Raw genomic sequence first — 19,131 nt, 5'->3', positions numbered from 1 at the left:
TATATATATATACATATACACATATACATATATATATACATATATATATATATATATATATATATCTTTGCTTCTTTTCCCTTTTGCATTTACTTGTACTTTTACTGTCAATACTTAAGTACGTTTAAGATTTAAAAAATTATTTTCGTACTTTAGTACAATAAATATCACATACTTTTATTCAAGTAATATTCAAAACGGTGACTTCAACTTCTACCAAAGTCATTTACTTTAACTTGAATATGACTTTGAGGTACTTTATACACCACTGAGAAAGGCACTGGTTACCATGTGACTACATGAAGCAATTAATGCCTCATTTATATGCAACCCTTCAGTTTTTCCTGAATGAATGACATTATTAATCCTCAGTCATGTCTCTGTATCAGATGGTTTTCTGAAATTAAGTTAAGAAAGTTTGTTTCTCACCTGAATACCTGACAGTAAATGTAACTGAAGTCTTGACTTGAGTAACTTCACATCTCCACTCTCTGTTTTCATCTTCATTCAGGATTGTTGTATTCAGAGAGGTGATACAGTGATCTGGAGCTGATATCTGATATCTGGAGTCTGAGTTTGTCAGTTTAACACCAGCCTGATTCACCCAGAACAGATCAATTCCCTCAGAACGGATCAAATCATCACAAGAGACTCGAGGATATGAATACAACTGACAGAAGAGAGTCACAGAGCGGCCTGCACTGATCTCAGATGAAGAGACTGAAACACAGAATAACACACAAATCACACACTTTACAATCTTCATGGGAGTTTAAATGTAGAAGTTACCCTTTTTAAAATGAACACATAATCATTAAATTACCACGAAGAACATGCAGATAAACACGAGCATTAGTTCCTTGTTGTTGTCCATTCACTGTCCATTGTTGGCAGATGTAAAGTCCATAATCTTCTTTTGTGACGCTTTTGACGTTCAGAGAGCAGTCAGACCCCAGACTCAGTCTCTCATGTCTCTCTGTGTCTGTCTTCTTTCTCCCTCCAGTGATCAGTTCAACTGCTGGTGAATGACTGAATCTGTTATAGAGCCATGTAGTTGATTTACAGTCATGAAGAGCATTATTACAGGGCAGACGGACATCTTCACCAGAACTGATGAACACATGAGCATCATCCACTCCACTGAGACCTGAAACACAAGAACATATGAGTGATTATTATACTATTTATTAATAAATGAAACATTAAATAGCATACATCATTTTTCTTCACTTAATGCAAACAACACTCTCTCCAGAATAAACAGTTTGTCTTTATCAGAGAGCTGTTCGAATCACAAACACACTCTTAACATGAAGATAATTCAGCATCAGATGTTTGAGTGTGAAAGCGTCTAGTTTCAGTGCGTTCAGGAATAATCCAGTATGTTCTGTTTGTAACACAATAATAAACTGATCATGTTCAGATGAACTCTTTCTCAGATTAATTCACTAACTGTCTTGAAGAGAAAACACAGATGTCTTTACCTGTGAGAAGTGAAGAGAGAAAGATCAGTCCCAGCAGACACAAGTGACACTTATCAGCCATCTTCTCTTTCTGTCAGTCTTCCTCTTCATTATATTCTCTCAACTCTTTCTCTAAATACTCTCAGCTCTTCATGTGTTTGTTCACTTCCTCTGATCTACAGAGTGTTTGAAATGTACAAGAGTTGTTATATAGTGACACAATCCCAGTCATGATGGAGAAGTGTTGCTTCACATTTCTAGATTCATACTTTCCTACTCCACAGCACTAGAAACTGATTGTCATCTGCATTAGAGACGGTTTGATCATAACTGTTCTCATGTCATTATTTTTCAGATGTCAGAAGAGTGACTGATGACTCTGTGGTGAGTTTTGTTGATCTATGAGTTATTAATAACCATAACTCCGCAGAGGACTGACTGACTGAAATTTCAGTTATTATTCAAATTAGATGAGGACAAGTTAGTGTATTTCTGCTATATCTTCTCTAAAGAAACCAATGACACAATCAACATTTCCATTCGTCCTGCTTACAGTGAACAATCTTCCGTAATTCATGTATATTTTCATATCTGTGTATATTTGACAGTTACTGTGCTAATTTTCCATAACTTCATGTTTGTGTGATAGATTTTCACAAAATCTGTAATTTTTGAGCTAAACATTTGCAGTCCAATAATGAGTCTTCTTCACACAGTAGTGATGGATGTGTCTTTAACAGCTTGATCTGATGTATATATAAACAGAGGTACTCAAGAAGAACAAGCAGAACCTGATTTTACCAAGTGAGACATGTTCCTGGGACAACATTGTGATTAACCAATCAGATTTGAAGAACCAGTTTATAGATTTTGTGAAGTTTATGCTTAAAATCACTGTTTGGTGCTTGTACATCAGTGTCATTCATCTATCATTTCCTCTGATTTTAGGGATTACTCATGGTTAAGGTTAAGGTTTAGGTGTAGGGATATGGTCAAGAATACATTTTTGGAGTAAAATGTTGTTCCAGGGTCAACAAAATATGTTGACCTAGGAACACATCTAACTCAGCAAAATCAGGACTTGCGTAGTGCAAAATATGGGTAATTTCCCAGTCTTTACAGTTTGCACAGTTACTTTCTCAGTTGTCTCTTGGGTTGTTATTCTTATTCTCATTACAGAGCATGCATTTGAACACTGTATCTTCAATTTGTGTCGACATATTTGGCCATAATGTCATAATTGTGCTTATTGGCCTTGCAAAACAAACTGCCAGCAAAGCTGATTTCCTTTTTCAATGTCCAGTAGGGTTGAATTGATCTTGGTAGTACAGATCTCTCTTAAGACCAGCCACTTCTGACAGCATTTCTTAATGCTTGCATCTCATCATCCTCTGCTGTGGCTTTGTTGAAAAAAAATGGGAAGTTGTGATGTCACCCAATTAACCTCCAATTCTTCTGCCAACAGATCCTCTTTCTCATCTGTAATTCTTTGCCAGGTTTGTCCATCACATTGTACAAATTCTTTGTCAGGTTTGTACATCACATTGAGATTGTAACCCTACATACATAGAAGTATTCTTTGAAGTCTCAGCGGAGCTTTCTAAAAAAAAAGCTTTCTAATGGTCTGTGGTCGCTTTTAATTGTTTTCATTTCCATAAACATATTGGTGGAATTTCTCACAGCCAAATACCATCACCAGCAGCTCTTTCTCAATTTGTGCATATCTACACTGACAGTCACTCAGGGCTCTAGACCCATAAGCCACTGGCCTTCAATCACTTCAATCAGCTTGCATCCTCCAACAGTGTTACAGGCTTGCTGACATCATAGAACTTCTATGCTCTTCGGTCCTGAGCATCTTCCCAGTGCCATGCTGTGTCCTTCTCCAGCAGTTTTCTCAAAGAAGCACTGATTTACGATAGGTTGGGGATAAATTTATCCAAATATTGAACCATCCCCAGAAACAGATTTTTGTTTATTCTCTGTTGTTGGTCGCTAAGTTACTGCTCTGATCTTTTCCTCATCTGGCTTTTTATTTATTTTTAATTATTTATGCATTTAGCGGACACTTTTATCTAAAATGACTTACAGTGCATTCAGGCTAACATTTTTTAGCTAACATGTTCCCTGTCAGTAAAACCCAAAAACTTTTTTTCTGTGTGTATGTGTGTGTGTAGAAATGTTTCTGTCAATCTGATCAAATAACCTAGTCTTTTAATCTGTGTCTTTCGTTAGATTGAAAATGGAAAGTCAAGCATATTGAATTCTGGGATAAATTATTAAAATAAGATGTTGATTCTTCATCTCTGTGAAACTGATGAAGCTTCTCAAACTGCTGTTTAATGATGCTCTGTGTGCTCAGCTTGAGACTGAAATCAAACCACATTCATTTCACTCCTCTCAATTAACACAATCACATCATTCATATCTGAGATAAACTCAGAGACTGAAATATAATAGATCCAGAATCACATTACTGATTGGATTTACAGAAATAATCATGTGTAATCCATTATACTAAATATATGAGATTATAACTGTATACTGATCTGCAGCTGTAATGGAAATGACTCTGGATTCGGGTTCCTCACCTTGATGTGCTGAACTGTTTTCTAAAACCCTCCTTTCATTTTTTTCATTGTATTGATGTTTCTCTTGTGAGAACTTCAGTGCTGTATTGAGCTCCTCTTTGAAATTAACAAAGTAAAAATACATTAATAAAACAACACCAGATTGCAGTGAGAAGAAAAGAAGAAAATACACTGACATTTTCAGACATATTAGTTCTTGACGGGGATAAAACATGTATTCTATGTTGACTTGGGTTTGCTTTGTTTTATATTTTGTTGGAAGAGTAAAAATATTTGGTATGAGAGACAAAAAACGGGTTACACTCGCTTCACTCTCCAGTCCAGCGGGTGGCGCTAATATCACACACGTCTTTTTGCCAAACAACATTAAATCTCAGAAGAAGAAGATTCGTTTCACCGCGCTCTCTGTTGTTTTGTCGTGATGCTGGTTTAATACAAACGGTTAGAAATATTGTTTCTGTAAATAGAAAAATACAGTTTTAGAAATCAACAAATACCTGTGATATTTTCATCCTCACAGTCTTTAAGATTTGAAGCTGGCAGGAATATTTTGAGGAGTATCATCTGAACTGAGATCTGCTGCTGTGAAGATGGAGTTTAAAGAGGAGAGTGAAGAGAACACGAGTGAACCAGAAACCTGCAGAATAAAACACGAGGAACCAGAAACCTGGAGAATAAAACACGAGGAACCAGAAACCTGGAGAATAAAACAAGAGGAACCAGAAACCTGGAAAATAAAACACGAGGAACCAGAAACCTGGAGAATAAAACACGAGGAACCAGAAACCTGGAGAATAAAACACGAGGAACCAGAAACCTGGAGAATAAAACACGAGGAACAAGGAGGTTGGTCTATAAGCTCATTGTGCTCTCTTTAAGCTCTTCCACACTGAATGTCTATGTAAATACTTCATAAACAGACTTTAAATATTAGCTGATGGTTGTCATTTTAAGTTAAGTTAACTGATTTTCTATAGATTTTGTCAACTCAAATCTGCAGACTGGCCCTGACCTTTGGCAATAGTGTGAACTTTTTCAGCTTGTAAATCATTGGGAAATCAAGGGTAACATTCTTGTTGTTTATTCAGCATTAAGAGACCATAGACAAGCTGACATGAGTCTTATTTTGGCCTCAACTTTCTCTCTGTGTTTCAGCAAATGGAATGATTTTTGGTTACAAATCTTATTTTGACACATATTTTGGGAAAATGCTTTAAAAAAAATTCTGAAACTTAACAATACACTATGGGCAAATTCACTACCCTTTCGTTATGTTCGTGGAATGAAAACATCCACTAAATTAAACTGCTTTAAAAATGTATCAGATAAATATTTTTTTCTATTTTTTTTTTTTTGCATAAATCTATTAATCAACCTCAGTCCTGATCAAAACTACCAAATGTTTTTTTTTAATCCAATATTTTAACTCTTTAATTACCAAGTTCATAAATTGTCACTGATTTGGGGGGAAAAAAACACAAAATGATTTTCAATATAAAAAGTGATTGTGGCCTGGATATTTTTTTTTATCTTGTCTTGGGCATGTCAAAGATTAGTAACAACATTGGCTTTGATGCATTGTTAGTTTTTGTGCAGCATTAGATTTAATTTTTTTCTCCCTCATTTATTGTTCGTGGCTGTTTTTGCCCCATTGACTTACATTATAACAACATTTTTATTATTGCAAAGCCATGACACACTAAAATCATGCATTCTTTATTGCTTTATGTTTGTGGTTTTCCCTTTTGGCAAGTAGTATTTTTACAGTTGATCACTAGGTGGGACCATTAACCCTTTAGATAGGCCTGTGCAAAAAAAAAAAAAGCTTAGTTTCTGGCTTGTATATGGAGTTATATGGAGTATAACAGCAAATTATAGTGTGTGTGAGAGAGAAAGAGAGAGTGTGAGAGAGACCTTTGTGCACTTACCTTGATGTATCTGAAAAAATCCAAATATGCTCCTCATCTCTCAGAACTACATACGATAAACAATAAAAAAAAGTGTTTATGCACCTGCTGTCTTTTGATGGTGAAAAGTATGGATGGCCTATATGTGAAATGCTTGTCTTTTCTTGATGGTAGAGCCAGTTTAAAACCTTAAAATCCTTCAATGATACACTTTTTACTTTGATCACTTATAATGCACACTATGTGGTGATGATGTAGGACTACGTGAGAACAACTATGGATGATAAGTTCACTCCCGGTCCACAGCGATGTATGACTGATACAGCAGTTCAATTCAACTTTACTCCAAATATATCAACTTACCTGTTTTGAATACTTTCTATTTAACATGTTTTTTTGCCCAATATTAGTGTTAAACTGTAAGTGAAATCTACTATTGATTTTCACTGTTGACATTTAGACTGATGACTTGTGTGTGCAGATGCGTCAAATTTTTCAAAGGGTGCGTGATATTAGAGTTGCGTCCATCTTTACTAGCCATTTTAAATACAGTATTTTTATATTTAAGGTTAGTTAGTCAGTATGTTTGAAAGTACATCTTTTTTTCTCACAGGCTGACAATATGATGATCTGAAAAATGACCATATCGCCCAACACTAACACAATTGTCTACTTTTTACTGCAGGGCTCCAGACTGTAACTAAATCCTGCAGCCATTTTTTTTTTTTTTATGCCGGTGTAACCACCCCATTACCCAACTAATAAGAGCTGATGTTTCTGTTGCATATGAGAAACATCAAATGAAACAAAAGCATAAAAATGTGCTAATCGTTTGAGTTGCACTATTTAGCAACTTGGACAAAAAAATTGTGAATTGTATAGAAAAAATTTAGATATGTCGCATTTTAATATAACCCATGATGAGACTGATTTTCCTTTGCTAAAGTAAGGAAACTTTGTTTCCGTTGCTCCTATATACAAACTCACAAAACTAGCATATCTCAGAGGTGTGATCGCTGCATCATCTGCCGGTTAAATCAGTGGTTCCCAGTTCCAGTCCATGTTCTGATGTGAAGTAAACCCCTGCGAACAGGGTGCACAGAGTTATGCAAATACATACGTTGACAGGCAGGTAGGAAAGCTATTTAAAACGCTCGGACGTTTTGATTGGACTTAGATTTCTTGGTCCTACGCCTTCCACATAATATATAAATACATTTAAACCACTTAACTTAATGATTGGCATCGGCATGTGAAGAGAATTTCAACAAGTATTAAAAAACCTTTAATTAGAAACTTATTGGGCTAATACGGTCAAAAACACAAGCTATTTACATAGAAACACAGTTAATATCTAAAGCGAAAGTAAACAGTTGAAAGAAAAACAGATGCGTCCAGTTCTTGAAGGGACCGTACTAAACATTCTGCCGCTTGTCATTAAAGGGGCAGACCGTTCACCCAACAATTTTAATAAATTATAGTCATTTAGGTTCTATAAAGTCATTATTGACCCTTGCTTTGGACAAAAGAATATATTTTGTAGAATGTGGGTAACCAAACAGTTGCAGGAGCCCATTGACTTTTGATAGTAGAAAAAAAAAGAATATGAAAATCACTGGGGACCAGTGTTGGGGTAGTTACTCAAAAAATTTAATTAGTTACTAGTTATGTAAATTGTAATGAGATTACTTTACTAGTTACTGCATTTGAAAAGTAACTTCACTACTTATTACTTTACATTTTTAATTTTTTAGATAATATTTTTTTCCAAATTCCGTTTTCCATTTTAATTTTTCTGGATTCCATTTTTTTCTGTTTAATTTTTTTCTCAGCTCCATTCTTATGGTTAAATGTAACTGTATTAATCAAAAAGCATGTCTAATTAATTTAAATCATAACCACTTATACATTTTCACAGCAATTTATTAAAAGTTTAAAATAAATTACGTTTAGGGCGCTATGGATTTTCTTTTCTTTTTTACCATATTTTTTTTTTTTTTTTTTTTTTTGCATGTGTAATTATTTAAATGCATAAAAACAACATTTATAATTTTTCTTAAAATAACCTTATTAAATGTTTTTTCCCCTCAGAATCCTGCTGTGTATTTACATTTTTCTGGTTATCAAATGAAGGCATAAAACATTCATTTATATTTTCTTTTAAATATTGAAAATTAAGCAAACTTTATTTTTTGGTAAACAAAGGGGATTTACTATTAAAAATAAAACATGGAAGAAATGTTAAGCAGGAGATGCTTTAAAGCGCGAGAAATAGAGGTTTCCCCAATAACAGCTGGAAACAAAGCAGCGCTGAGCTCACACACGCTGCTTTATCAGTCTTCCTTCAGTCATCCTTCAGAAATACAGCAATATAAAAACACCTGTCTCGTTTTGATATTTAAACATATAAATGTTAGGAATTAATATTATTATTAAATGTGCAGTACGTGTTCATGTTTATTCAACAAAGCCTTTTGCAAAATCATTTATTTTTAAAATAGTGTAGATTCTCCAAAAATAAGTATATGTATGGGAAACACATCCCACATCACAACCACCTGAGGCCAACTTCAGTCTACTCATCACCTTAACTTTAAAACAATTTTGGAGTTCCTGCCTAAAGAACAATATCAAAAAGTTTTATTCTTGTATGCCATTTTGCTTCATGATATAAATTATATCATTGTGTTTTCTTATGAGTTTCAAAATATAATTTCAATTGTCTTATAATGCATATTAGATTAGATTCAACTTTATTGTCACTGCACATGTAAGGTACAAGGCAAAGAAATATAGTTAGCATCTAACCAGAAGTGCAATAAGCAGTAAGTACAGAATATACAAGGTCTACAATGTTACAAATGTACAATGACTACAGATAAGTATTATGGACATAGTTTTAGGGCTGCAACTAACGATTATTTTGATAATCGATTAATCTGTCGATTATTTTTACGATTAATCGATTAATCGGTTTATTTACTTATATTTTAGTTTTTTCCATTTTTTCCCCAAGTAAATTATTAATAAAGGGTCTTTATCATTCAGCATAGATTTTTAAGAGATTTTAACCATTTTGCATTGTCATATCCTCATCAAAAATATACCTGGAGTTGTTTTATTATGTTAGTAATCCTTTGTCGAACTCTTCTGCAATCAAAACACTGACCCATACTCTAGCAAAATTCACAAGGAGATTTCAAATATTGTTTTCACCATGGCAGTCCTTAGAGCTCCTAAAGTAGTTTAACATCCCAAACAAAGCTTAAGGAATCTTTGAGAACATATTTTCACGAAGTATAAGGATAAAACAGAATAAAATTGCAGTGCATTGTATTTTATTATTTACTGGGAAAAAGCTTTATAGCTTATGCTGTGAAATTGTAAACAATCCTTCGAAAAAAAAGTGCCAATGGCATGAAACCTGAATGGAACTCACAATTTAAAGTAAAATCCATCAGAAGGTTGTCCAGAAAAAAAAAAATTGGGACACACACAAAAAACCTGCTGTGTGAAAAAGAGCAGTGAATACTTAGAAAAGAAGTGCATTTTAAATATACTCAAACATTTACCTCTCCCATTCAGTCATAATTAGGCTGCAAGTCTGAATTATGAACTGGTAAACGACAAACTGATCACATAACATGTTTGTAAAGCTTTAAATGTTAACTGTTAAAAAGCAATGTTATCAGCTTTTACGACTAAACATTTGCAAACAACCTTGTACTGGAGAATCTGCACAAATAAAATTCTTAGGGGCCGTTCACATATCGCACCTAAAAACGCGTGGAAAACGCTAGTCGCGCCGCTTTCTCCTTCTTTCCAAAGCGCTCGGGCACAAGCGCCCCTGAGGCGTCTGCCTTTGCTAAGCAACCATGACGTGCTTTCTCCATGACGTGCCCTCTCCATGAAGACCCGGAAATTTCAGCAAAGGATAAATGGATGCGGTGTGGACGCGCCTGGAAAAACGGGCGCATCGCACAGCGTGCGTGTCGCGACCGCGTCGCTTCCATTATGAGAGTGCATACTGCGCGCCTACATAGGAAATAACGAACTTGAGCACGCAAAAGACACGATATGTGAACGGCCCATTAAACAGTTCAGTAGTGCAGAGTTTACAGGTTACTCTTCATTTTGAAGGCTCAAAGTAAAGTACTCCCACTTCCCGCTGAATGCTGCAGAGACGCTGTTCGGGAAGCACGTGACATAAAACGAGGCCAGCTATTGGCTATTCGCTACTTCACCTGCTGTACTGGCTGAGTAAAACCTCCGGTGGCTCATTACTGCCACACTTTGGTCACCGCAGATTTGAAATATGCACGAAATGAGCCGCTTATGGCAAATAAAATTTATTTAGCGACGAATCGATTACTAAATTAGTTGACAACTATTTTAATAATCGATTTTAATCGATTAAATCGATTCGTTGTTTCAGCTCTACATAGTTTACAGATTTTAAATACTATCAGCATGATATACAGATAGGTGATCTATGAACATACTATAAAGATGGATTATATAAAAGTGTATGTACACTATAGGCAGAACTATGAACATATGAACATAATTTACACTATTGCAATGGACAGTAAAGTGCAAAGAAAATAATACGGTGTGCAAATGGATTACTCAGTGTTTCTGGATGAACAAACAGTAGTGCAAGTGATAAGTTTTTGTAAATAAATCCATCAGATGTAGTGATGAGGAGGGGTGAGGAGGCGTTTCTCAATGACAAGGAAGGATCCTTGGAAGCCAGTATTTCACATCCATCGGAGGAGTCCTTCGTTCGAAAAATATCCCATACACAGGAAAGGATGCATACGTGTAGCCATCGCGCTCTTCGCAATCTCAAATAACCCACAATCCTCTATGCGCACAGCTTTGCTATCTTGTTCAAAAATTTCAAACGTTAGCGGAGTCTGACCGTTAACGGTTTTTATTTACGTTACAAAACATTTGTTATAACTGTAGGAAATATAAGTAAAGTTTAATGTTAAAATGCCAGTACAAATTACTACCATATTGATATTGTAAATTATACAAATACAAATTACGTTATTGATGGCTAATTTAACCAGACCTGTCATTTAACTATTGTTAGCTTGGATGTGTCACCGGCATTTCTTTTATAAATAACTAGTTAAGTTGTCCAAAGTAATTTAACGTTAATATTATACCATTCACAGCGTTATTCAAAAGGACCTTTTCACTGACGTAATGACGCAATTACGTGCACTTGATAGCCTGTTCCATTAACATGTAGATTTATTTCACTAATTTCATTCAAAAAGTGAAACTATATTATATGCATTCAGTGCCCCTGAGGCGTCTGCCTTTGCTAAGCAACCATGACGTGCTTTCTCCATGACGTGCCCTCTCCATGAAGACCCGGAAATTTCAGCAAAGGATAAATGGATGCGGTGTGGACGCGCCTGGAAAAACGGGCGCATCGCACAGCGTGCGTGTCGCGACCGCGTCGCTTCCATTATGAGAGTGCATACTGCGCGCCTACATAGGAAATAACGAACTTGAGCACGCAAAAGACACGATATGTGAACGGCCCATTAAACAGTTCAGTAGTGCAGAGTTTACAGGTTACTCTTCATTTTGAAGGCTCAAAGTAAAGTACTCCCACTTCCCGCTGAATGCTGCAGAGACGCTGTTCGGGAAGCACGTGACATAAAACGAGGCCAGCTATTGGCTATTCGCTACTTCACCTGCTGTACTGGCTGAGTAAAACCTCCGGTGGCTCATTACTGCCACACTTTGGTCACCGCAGATTTGAAATATGCACGAAATGAGCCGCTTATGGCAAATAAAATTTATTTAGCGACGAATCGATTACTAAATTAGTTGACAACTATTTTAATAATCGATTTTAATCGATTAAATCGATTCGTTGTTTCAGCTCTACATAGTTTACAGATTTTAAATACTATCAGCATGATATACAGATAGGTGATCTATGAACATACTATAAAGATGGATTATATAAAAGTGTATGTACACTATAGGCAGAACTATGAACATATGAACATAATTTACACTATTGCAATGGACAGTAAAGTGCAAAGAAAATAATACGGTGTGCAAATGGATTACTCAGTGTTTCTGGATGAACAAACAGTAGTGCAAGTGATAAGTTTTTGTAAATAAATCCATCAGATGTAGTGATGAGGAGGGGTGAGGAGGCGTTTCTCAATGACAAGGAAGGATCCTTGGAAGCCAGTATTTCACATCCATCGGAGGAGTCCTTCGTTCGAAAAATATCCCATACACAGGAAAGGATGCATACGTGTAGCCATCGCGCTCTTCGCAATCTCAAATAACCCACAATCCTCTATGCGCACAGCTTTGCTATCTTGTTCAAAAATTTCAAACGTTAGCGGAGTCTGACCGTTAACGGTTTTTATTTACGTTACAAAACATTTGTTATAACTGTAGGAAATATAAGTAAAGTTTAATGTTAAAATGCCAGTACAAATTACTACCATATTGATATTGTAAATTATACAAATACAAATTACGTTATTGATGGCTAATTTAACCAGACCTGTCATTTAACTATTGTTAGCTTGGATGTGTCACCGGCATTTCTTTTATAAATAACTAGTTAAGTTGTCCAAAGTAATTTAACGTTAATATTATACCATTCACAGCGTTATTCAAAAGGACCTTTTCACTGACGTAATGACGCAATTACGTGCACTTGATAGCCTGTTCCATTAACATGTAGATTTATTTCACTAATTTCATTCAAAAAGTGAAACTATATTATATGCATTCAGTGCACACAGACTGATACATTTCGAATTTATTTTAATTTGGTTGATTATAACTGACAATTAAGGAAAATCAGAATATTACTTAAGACCAATTCAAAGGAAGGATTTTTAGAAATCTTGGCCAACTGAAAGTATTTAACATGAAAAGTATGAGCATGTACAGCACTCAATACTTAGTTGGGGTTCCTTTTGCCTGAATTACTACAGCAATGCGGTGTGGCATGGAGTGGATCAGTCTGTGGCACTGCTCAGGTGTTATGAGAGACCAGGTTGCTCTGATAGTGGCCTTGTGCTCTTCTGCATTCTTGGGTCTGGCATAATTTCATTTTCCTCTTCCCAATACCCCATAGATTTTCTATGGGGTTAAGGTCAGGCGAGTTTGCTGGCCAATTATGAACAGGGATAAAATTTACTTTCATCAGGGAACGTAACTTTGGGCCACTCAGTAGCAGTCCAGTCCTGTTTGAGGCGAGACGCTTCTGACACTGTCTGTTGTTCAAAAGTGGCTTGACACAAAGGAATGCGAAGCTGAAACCCATGTCTTGCATGCGTCTGTGCCTAGTGGTTCTTGAAGCACTGACTCCAGCTGCAGTCCACTCTTTGTGAATCTCCCCCACATTTTTGAATGTGTTTTGTTTCACAATCTTCTCCAGGGTGTGGTTATCCCTATTGCTTGTACACTTTTTTTCTACCACATCTTTTCCTTTCCTTTGCTTCTCTATTAATGAGCTCTGTGAACAGCCAGCCTCTTTTGGAATGACCTTTTGTGTCTTGCCCTCCTTCTGCAATGTGTCAGTGGTCGTCTTTTGGACAACTGTCAAGTCAGCAGTCTTCCCCATGACTGTGTAGCCTACAGAACTAGACTGAGAGACCATTTAAAGTCATTTGCAGGTGTTTTGAGTTAATTAGCTGATTAGAGTGTGGCACCAGGTGTCTGAAAATATTGAACCTTTTCACAATATTCTAATTTTCTGAGATACAGAATTTGGGATTTTCCTTAGTTGTCAGTTATAATCATCAAAATTAAAAGAAATAAACATTAAAAAATATATACGGAAGCGTATTGCATTCACTTGAGAAAAAAAAATCTACTCTATTTTTCATGAAAATAAAGTTTTTGCTCTGTTTTTCTGAATTAATGAGTTAATTATCCCAGAATTATTTTCTTTAAAAAAATTTTTTTAACTCTGTTTTTATGAATTAATGAGTTAATTATCTCAGAATTATGAGAATAATCTTCATGAATTTTTTTTTTCTGAATTAACGAGATCCCCCAAAATCCTACCAGAAGCTTTCACCTGCACGGAGTAACGTCAGGCCAAAGTTGCTGTTGCAAATCAGCCTGACCCTCCGATAACAACAACAGTGCCAGGCCTACATGTACATGGGTTCAGTGCAGGTAAGATAGCTAAGTTATTATAGTTACATGTTAATGTCAAATTATGTCTGCTAACTGTTCGCTTGACGACATGTACAACGAGGTTAGAATAGCTGTTTATAAACATGTAACGTTAAAGTTACGGGCATATTTTTTTACTAACTACGTTAACTTAAGTTCCACCATCAACTGCAGCTGGTAGGCTAAATTATGTAATGATAAGCTAATATTTGTACCGTTAGTAAGCAAAAGGAACCTTAACTTTTAAGGTCGAGGGGATAATTACGTGTGGTTTCTTTTTATTTTTTTAGAGATATTACGTTAACCACCTTCCTTTCAGGATAAGTAAACCACGCTATTTGCTGTAACTTTAGTGCTTAAGTTGTAAATCGAGAGGTCCTCGAACACAGAGAGGCTGCTGTCAGGGGGAGGGAAAAAGTCACATCAGAAATCCCCAGTACATGCAGCATGTTGAACATCGCGACATTACATAACAGTAAACACATTCAGAACTTTGCCAGTTTCAGAGCCAGCAGGGATACTATTTCGATTAAGTTTTGCATGGACGTTTAGTATAGTGTTCAGTGTGCTACACCAATAATAATGTTGAATATATTCTGACATTGCTTCGGTTTCTTTAGTTGTGCCTTCTCTTTTGGTTTGGTTTTTGTGTGTCCTGTTATTGTTTTATTTGTTGATATTTTGCAAAACTGTTTACTTGATGCATTTAATAATTGGGAAACAAAGCCAGCTTTTTGAAGCTTTCCAAAGCAAGTTATATATTTTTCAGGAACTAGATTCCGGTTGTGCAGTGAATCACATATAAATGAGTACATATAGCCTTTGTCTTAACACTATTGACCTTGAGTTCTTGAGTCTAGCCTTCTCTATGATTTGAGTAATGTTACTGTTAAAGGTGAGCGCATTCAAATGCTAAAGACAGTTTGACTTCCAAGTGATAAGAAAGGCCTATAGTTGCCTATCTATACAGTTGATACATGAAACATACATTTTTAGCAACGTTTTCACACTCTTGGCCTTTATTAATGTTCTCGTAAAAAATGCAGAAATACATTTTTGAGATATTTAAAGATATTACAATTTTGAGGGTACAGTCCTATATCTGTTTATATTTGTGGTGCAACACATATTTACATAAATGCTGACTTTTTCCGACATTTGTTCAGGGCCAGCTATGGCTACATCTTCAAATACCCCCCTCCCACAAGATGATGGTCTGTGGATGTTTCTTCAGAGCCGAGGGATTCCTGAGGAAAATATACAGAAAATGCAGCAAGATCATGTAGGTGACAGCACATTCATTCCTGCAAAAAAATTATTTTAATTGTTTTACATTTTACTGAATCTCAGCAGATTATACAAGTAATCATCATAAATTGTAACCCTATCACATTTAGTGCCAGTGCTTTCTATTTTTTTTTTATGACAAGCACACCTGCCTCTCCCAACAATGCATTCATGTCTTCCCTATTCTAGCCCTGTAAAATAAGGTTTATAGGTATCTTTAGGAGTCAATTCACTCTATATTTTTGTCTCTACCCTACATAAACAAGTAACAGTAGTTAGACTGTAACGTGCAGTAGCATCACCATTATATATTCGGGCAAAGTTCTGATTTGAAATAATAAATGACAAACAAATTGCTGTTTGAAATAAATAAATACACAATATAAAAAATTGTGCCGTAACAATTACTGCTTTCCATTTTGTTTTGATTTGATATCGTTTTAAAAGGATGGAGTAATGTTTAGATGCCAGCACAGGCCTTCGTTGGGAGCTGAAGTATGGAATCAATATGGAATAGCAATATTATGGAGTAAATAATAGCAGTAATATATGAGAGAAGTGCTCTTCTTGTAATTGAGGTAAATGGTTAAATAATTAAAGAGGAATACATAAAAGTAATCAGTCCCCTGCCTAACTTTGATGTCAAGGGTTTTCACTGTTAATACACTGTATTTTCAGCATCATTATGTCACTCAAACTTCATTGTTATGGTTACAAAATTTTTTTAGACAGCTTTTAAAAACTGTTTTTAGACAGTTTTTGTTTTAAATTACTTAATATTTTAGCTCCTTTTTATTCCCATGTGAAAAAAGAAACAAGCAAGTGAAGAAAAATATAAATAAATTACTGATTTGCAGCTACCGCTAAGAAATTAATTTTCACTCATATGGAAATATAGCCATCTCTTAGATTTAAGATAACCAATATGTCTTACTGTATTGTTTTGTTTTCATTACAGATTGACAGCTCGGTAGTTGGAGAAATAGATGATGCCACTATGACTGCTTACATTCCAGCATATGGTGATAGGATTGCTACAAGGCGTTTCTGTATGGAAAAACAGAGAAAAGGTGGAGATGATCTAAAAAGACTGTCCTTATTTGAAAAACTTAGAAGAAAGATGGGCACATTGACAAGCAATAAAGACACAGATCAAGATTTTGAGGAGGAGCATTCTATGCAGCCAACAAAGATGCATCTGAGAAATAACAAAAGGGCCATGAAGATGACAAGGAAAATAGAACTAGGATGGATACACAACAAGAAACAAGTGAGAAAACGCAATGGTGGAGGAACCAGAGTTCTTGATATTTCCAAGAAAGCCACAAAAACAGAGATTCTATCACAAGCTAAAAAGCTATTTTTCCCCAATGAGAAATCGAGAAAGGGAAAGTGGGAAGAGTTCAGTCACAGCATTGTTGACTTTCAGGAAGCATACCTTGATGAGGGTGTTAGTGTGGGAGAGCTCTATGAAACACAAAAATTGGGGATTTTAAGATTTTACTTGTTCACAGAGCACCTGACAAATGGAGATGAAGTATTCACAGAGACGACAGAAGGAACTGATGAACAGACAGATGCAGCGAGTGTAAATGAGCGACAGAAAAACACAACAGAAGATAATAAGCAGATGACACAAAAACCACATGACAGTGAACAGCAGACACACACTGTGGAAGCTTTTGTCTCTACTGCTGTAGAGATTGTTGATCTTACATCTTTGTGTGATACATCGGAGGTCATTTTTGGCCCTTTGCAAGGTGGACCATTTTTAGAAGATCTTGATGACACAATCTTACATGAGCCTATAGAAGAGGCCCAGATAAACATCGACGCCAATAGCTCAACTACTGTCCATTCTGACACCGTGTCTGCTGGCCCATTAAGTCCTCCTTATGAACTGTTGCATGTGACAGTGAAACTCCACAGAGTCAATCTCTTGGAGGAACTGATTATCCAATTCAAGGATGAAGCGATGATGTCCTACACTGTGAAATACAGCTTCATTCATGAAATGGGGGCAGATGCTGATGGCGTGTCCAGGGATGTATATGCTGCCTTCTGGACAGAGTTTTTAGACTGTGCAGCAGAGGGTGCAGATGTGAGGGTGCCATCACTATCCCCAAAATGGCAAGAGGAAGAATGGAAATCTGTTGGTAGGATAATGGTCAAGGGATTAAAGGACCATGGATATTTTCCTTCTCGGCTGGCTCAAGCTTTTACAGCAGCAATCACATTTGGTGAACACACTGTCTCACCTGATTTATTGTTTGACTCACTAATGTTGTATCTTAGTCAGTCTGAGCGCGATCTCTTGTCCACTGCTTTGCAAGACGCCCTTGATGGTGATGATAAAGATGAACTTCTTGATCTTATGGATCGCATGGGAGTAAGAACAGTACCAACACAAGAGAACTTGAAAGCTGTACTTCTCCAAGTTGCCCACAAGCAAATAATCCAGCAACCAAAATATGCACTGGATAACATTGCAGCAGTCGCAGGACCAACTCTCAGGGAATTCTTCCCCAGTGTGCTGGATATGCAGAAGATGTATGAGGATCTTAAACCATCAACCCGAAAGGTATTAAGGTTGATCACGGCCTCTCCAGCTACTCCAGCTGAGAACCAAAGTTTGCGATTTTTACATCAATACATCAGGGGACTGGATGAGATAGGCCTCCGGAAGATGTTGAGATTCGTGACAGGGTCTGATGTCATCTGCGTTAAAGACATTCAAGTCATATTCACCCCTTTGGAAGGGTTATCAAGGCGGCCTATTGCACATACTTGTGGCCCAACTTTAGAGCTGCCATCAACTTACAACAGCTATCCTGACCTCCGAGCTGAAATGGAGGCTATACTGTCCAGCAACTTCTATGCAATGGACATTGCATAGTGTCTCACTCACTCACATGTACAGTACACACTTTTCCCTCTTGCCCAGTTATAGCCTTATCAGTGCCATCTGTTGACCTTTAAATAGTGTGTAAATGTGAGACAGAGCGCATAGGGGAAGTATTTAACTTAGGTGGTGCATTATGAGCGCAGGGTGATTTATTTTTTATTTTATGTTTTTCTTCAGTTTTATCCAGAATGTCATTACCAAACTTACTGTGGAAACATGTTTACTGGCTGAAGAACATTTTGTTGATGGACTCCGAATATATCCAGCCCATAGAAACATTTACACATGGTAACAAGAAACAATAATCAGTTTGATTTAATGATAATGATACAGGACCATTTAGGTTGCCCTGTTTGCAGTGGGCCCAAAGTGTGTCAAATCACATTTGGTCATGCTGAATAGTTCCACCATAAGAAAAAAATTGCCATTTTGACAATGGCAACATGTTTTGCAACGTTTCATATGCAGTTGCTGTTATTACCAGACTTAAACTGTCTGTAGAAACATCGACTGGCTGAACATTTTGTTAATATACTTTTAAGGTCCACTTAACCAAAAAACAATTATAAGCATTTTACACAATGTATGTTATAAATGCATGTGGATACATTTTCATTTTTAAGTGATTTAGATACATGTTCCAATATTTTAAATGTACTTTTATGTAAGCCATCATTTCTGTTAGCAGTTTAGGAGCATACTTTTTGGGACAATTTAAAAGAAATTTTCTTGTAAAGTTGCATTTTCATTGAGAAATTATAATTAACTTGGACCCTGAGGTAATGTCAGCTTAT

The 19,131-nt window shown here is 36.1% G+C and overlaps 2 protein-coding genes across 2 annotated transcripts; one reads left to right on the top strand and one right to left on the bottom strand.

The window, feature by feature from the left end:
- Positions 1–381: 381 nt before the first annotated feature.
- Positions 382–1,713, bottom strand: LOC113078294 (uncharacterized). Its single transcript, XM_026250619.1, has 3 exons — positions 1,485–1,713; positions 824–1,147; positions 382–720 (listed from the first exon to the last, which is right to left on the bottom strand). Exons 1-3 carry the CDS (start codon positions 1,543–1,545, stop codon positions 404–406), a joined length of 702 nt encoding a protein of 233 aa, XP_026106404.1. The 5' UTR covers positions 1,546–1,713; the 3' UTR covers positions 382–403.
- Positions 1,714–4,847: 3,134 nt separating this feature from the next.
- On the top strand, positions 4,848–19,125 carry LOC113078290 (uncharacterized). Its single transcript, XM_026250615.1, has 3 exons — positions 4,848–4,900; positions 15,312–15,427; positions 16,391–19,125. Exons 2-3 carry the CDS (start codon positions 15,320–15,322, stop codon positions 18,326–18,328), a joined length of 2,046 nt encoding a protein of 681 aa, XP_026106400.1. The 5' UTR covers positions 4,848–4,900; positions 15,312–15,319; the 3' UTR covers positions 18,329–19,125.
- The last annotated feature ends 6 nt before the right edge of the window (positions 19,126–19,131 follow it).

This window comes from Carassius auratus, unplaced genomic scaffold (genome assembly GCF_003368295.1).
Source record: "Carassius auratus strain Wakin unplaced genomic scaffold, ASM336829v1 scaf_tig00025154, whole genome shotgun sequence".
NCBI classification, from domain to species: Eukaryota; Metazoa; Chordata; class Actinopteri; order Cypriniformes; family Cyprinidae; genus Carassius; species Carassius auratus.
Note: the sequence above shows the minus strand (reverse complement) of the source record. Positions and strands in the feature narration are given on the sequence as shown.

Excerpts from the sequence above, each read along its gene's own strand:
- LOC113078294 (XM_026250619.1), bottom strand. The coding sequence starts at position 1,545 with ATGGCTGATAAGTGTCACTTGTGTCTGCTGGGACTGATCTTTCTCTCT. Across the intron at positions 1,148-1,484 it reads TCTCTCTTCACTTCTCACAG|GTCTCAGTGGAGTGGATGAT; the intron begins GTAAAGACATCT and ends CTTGTGTTTCAG. Across the intron at positions 721-823 it reads TTATCTGCATGTTCTTCGTG|TCTCTTCATCTGAGATCAGT; the intron begins GTAATTTAATGA and ends TCTGTGTTTCAG.
- LOC113078290 (XM_026250615.1), top strand. The coding sequence starts at position 15,320 with ATGGCTACATCTTCAAATACCCCCCTCCCACAAGATGATGGTCTGTGG. Across the intron at positions 15,428-16,390 it reads AGAAAATGCAGCAAGATCAT|ATTGACAGCTCGGTAGTTGG; the intron begins GTAGGTGACAGC and ends TTTTCATTACAG.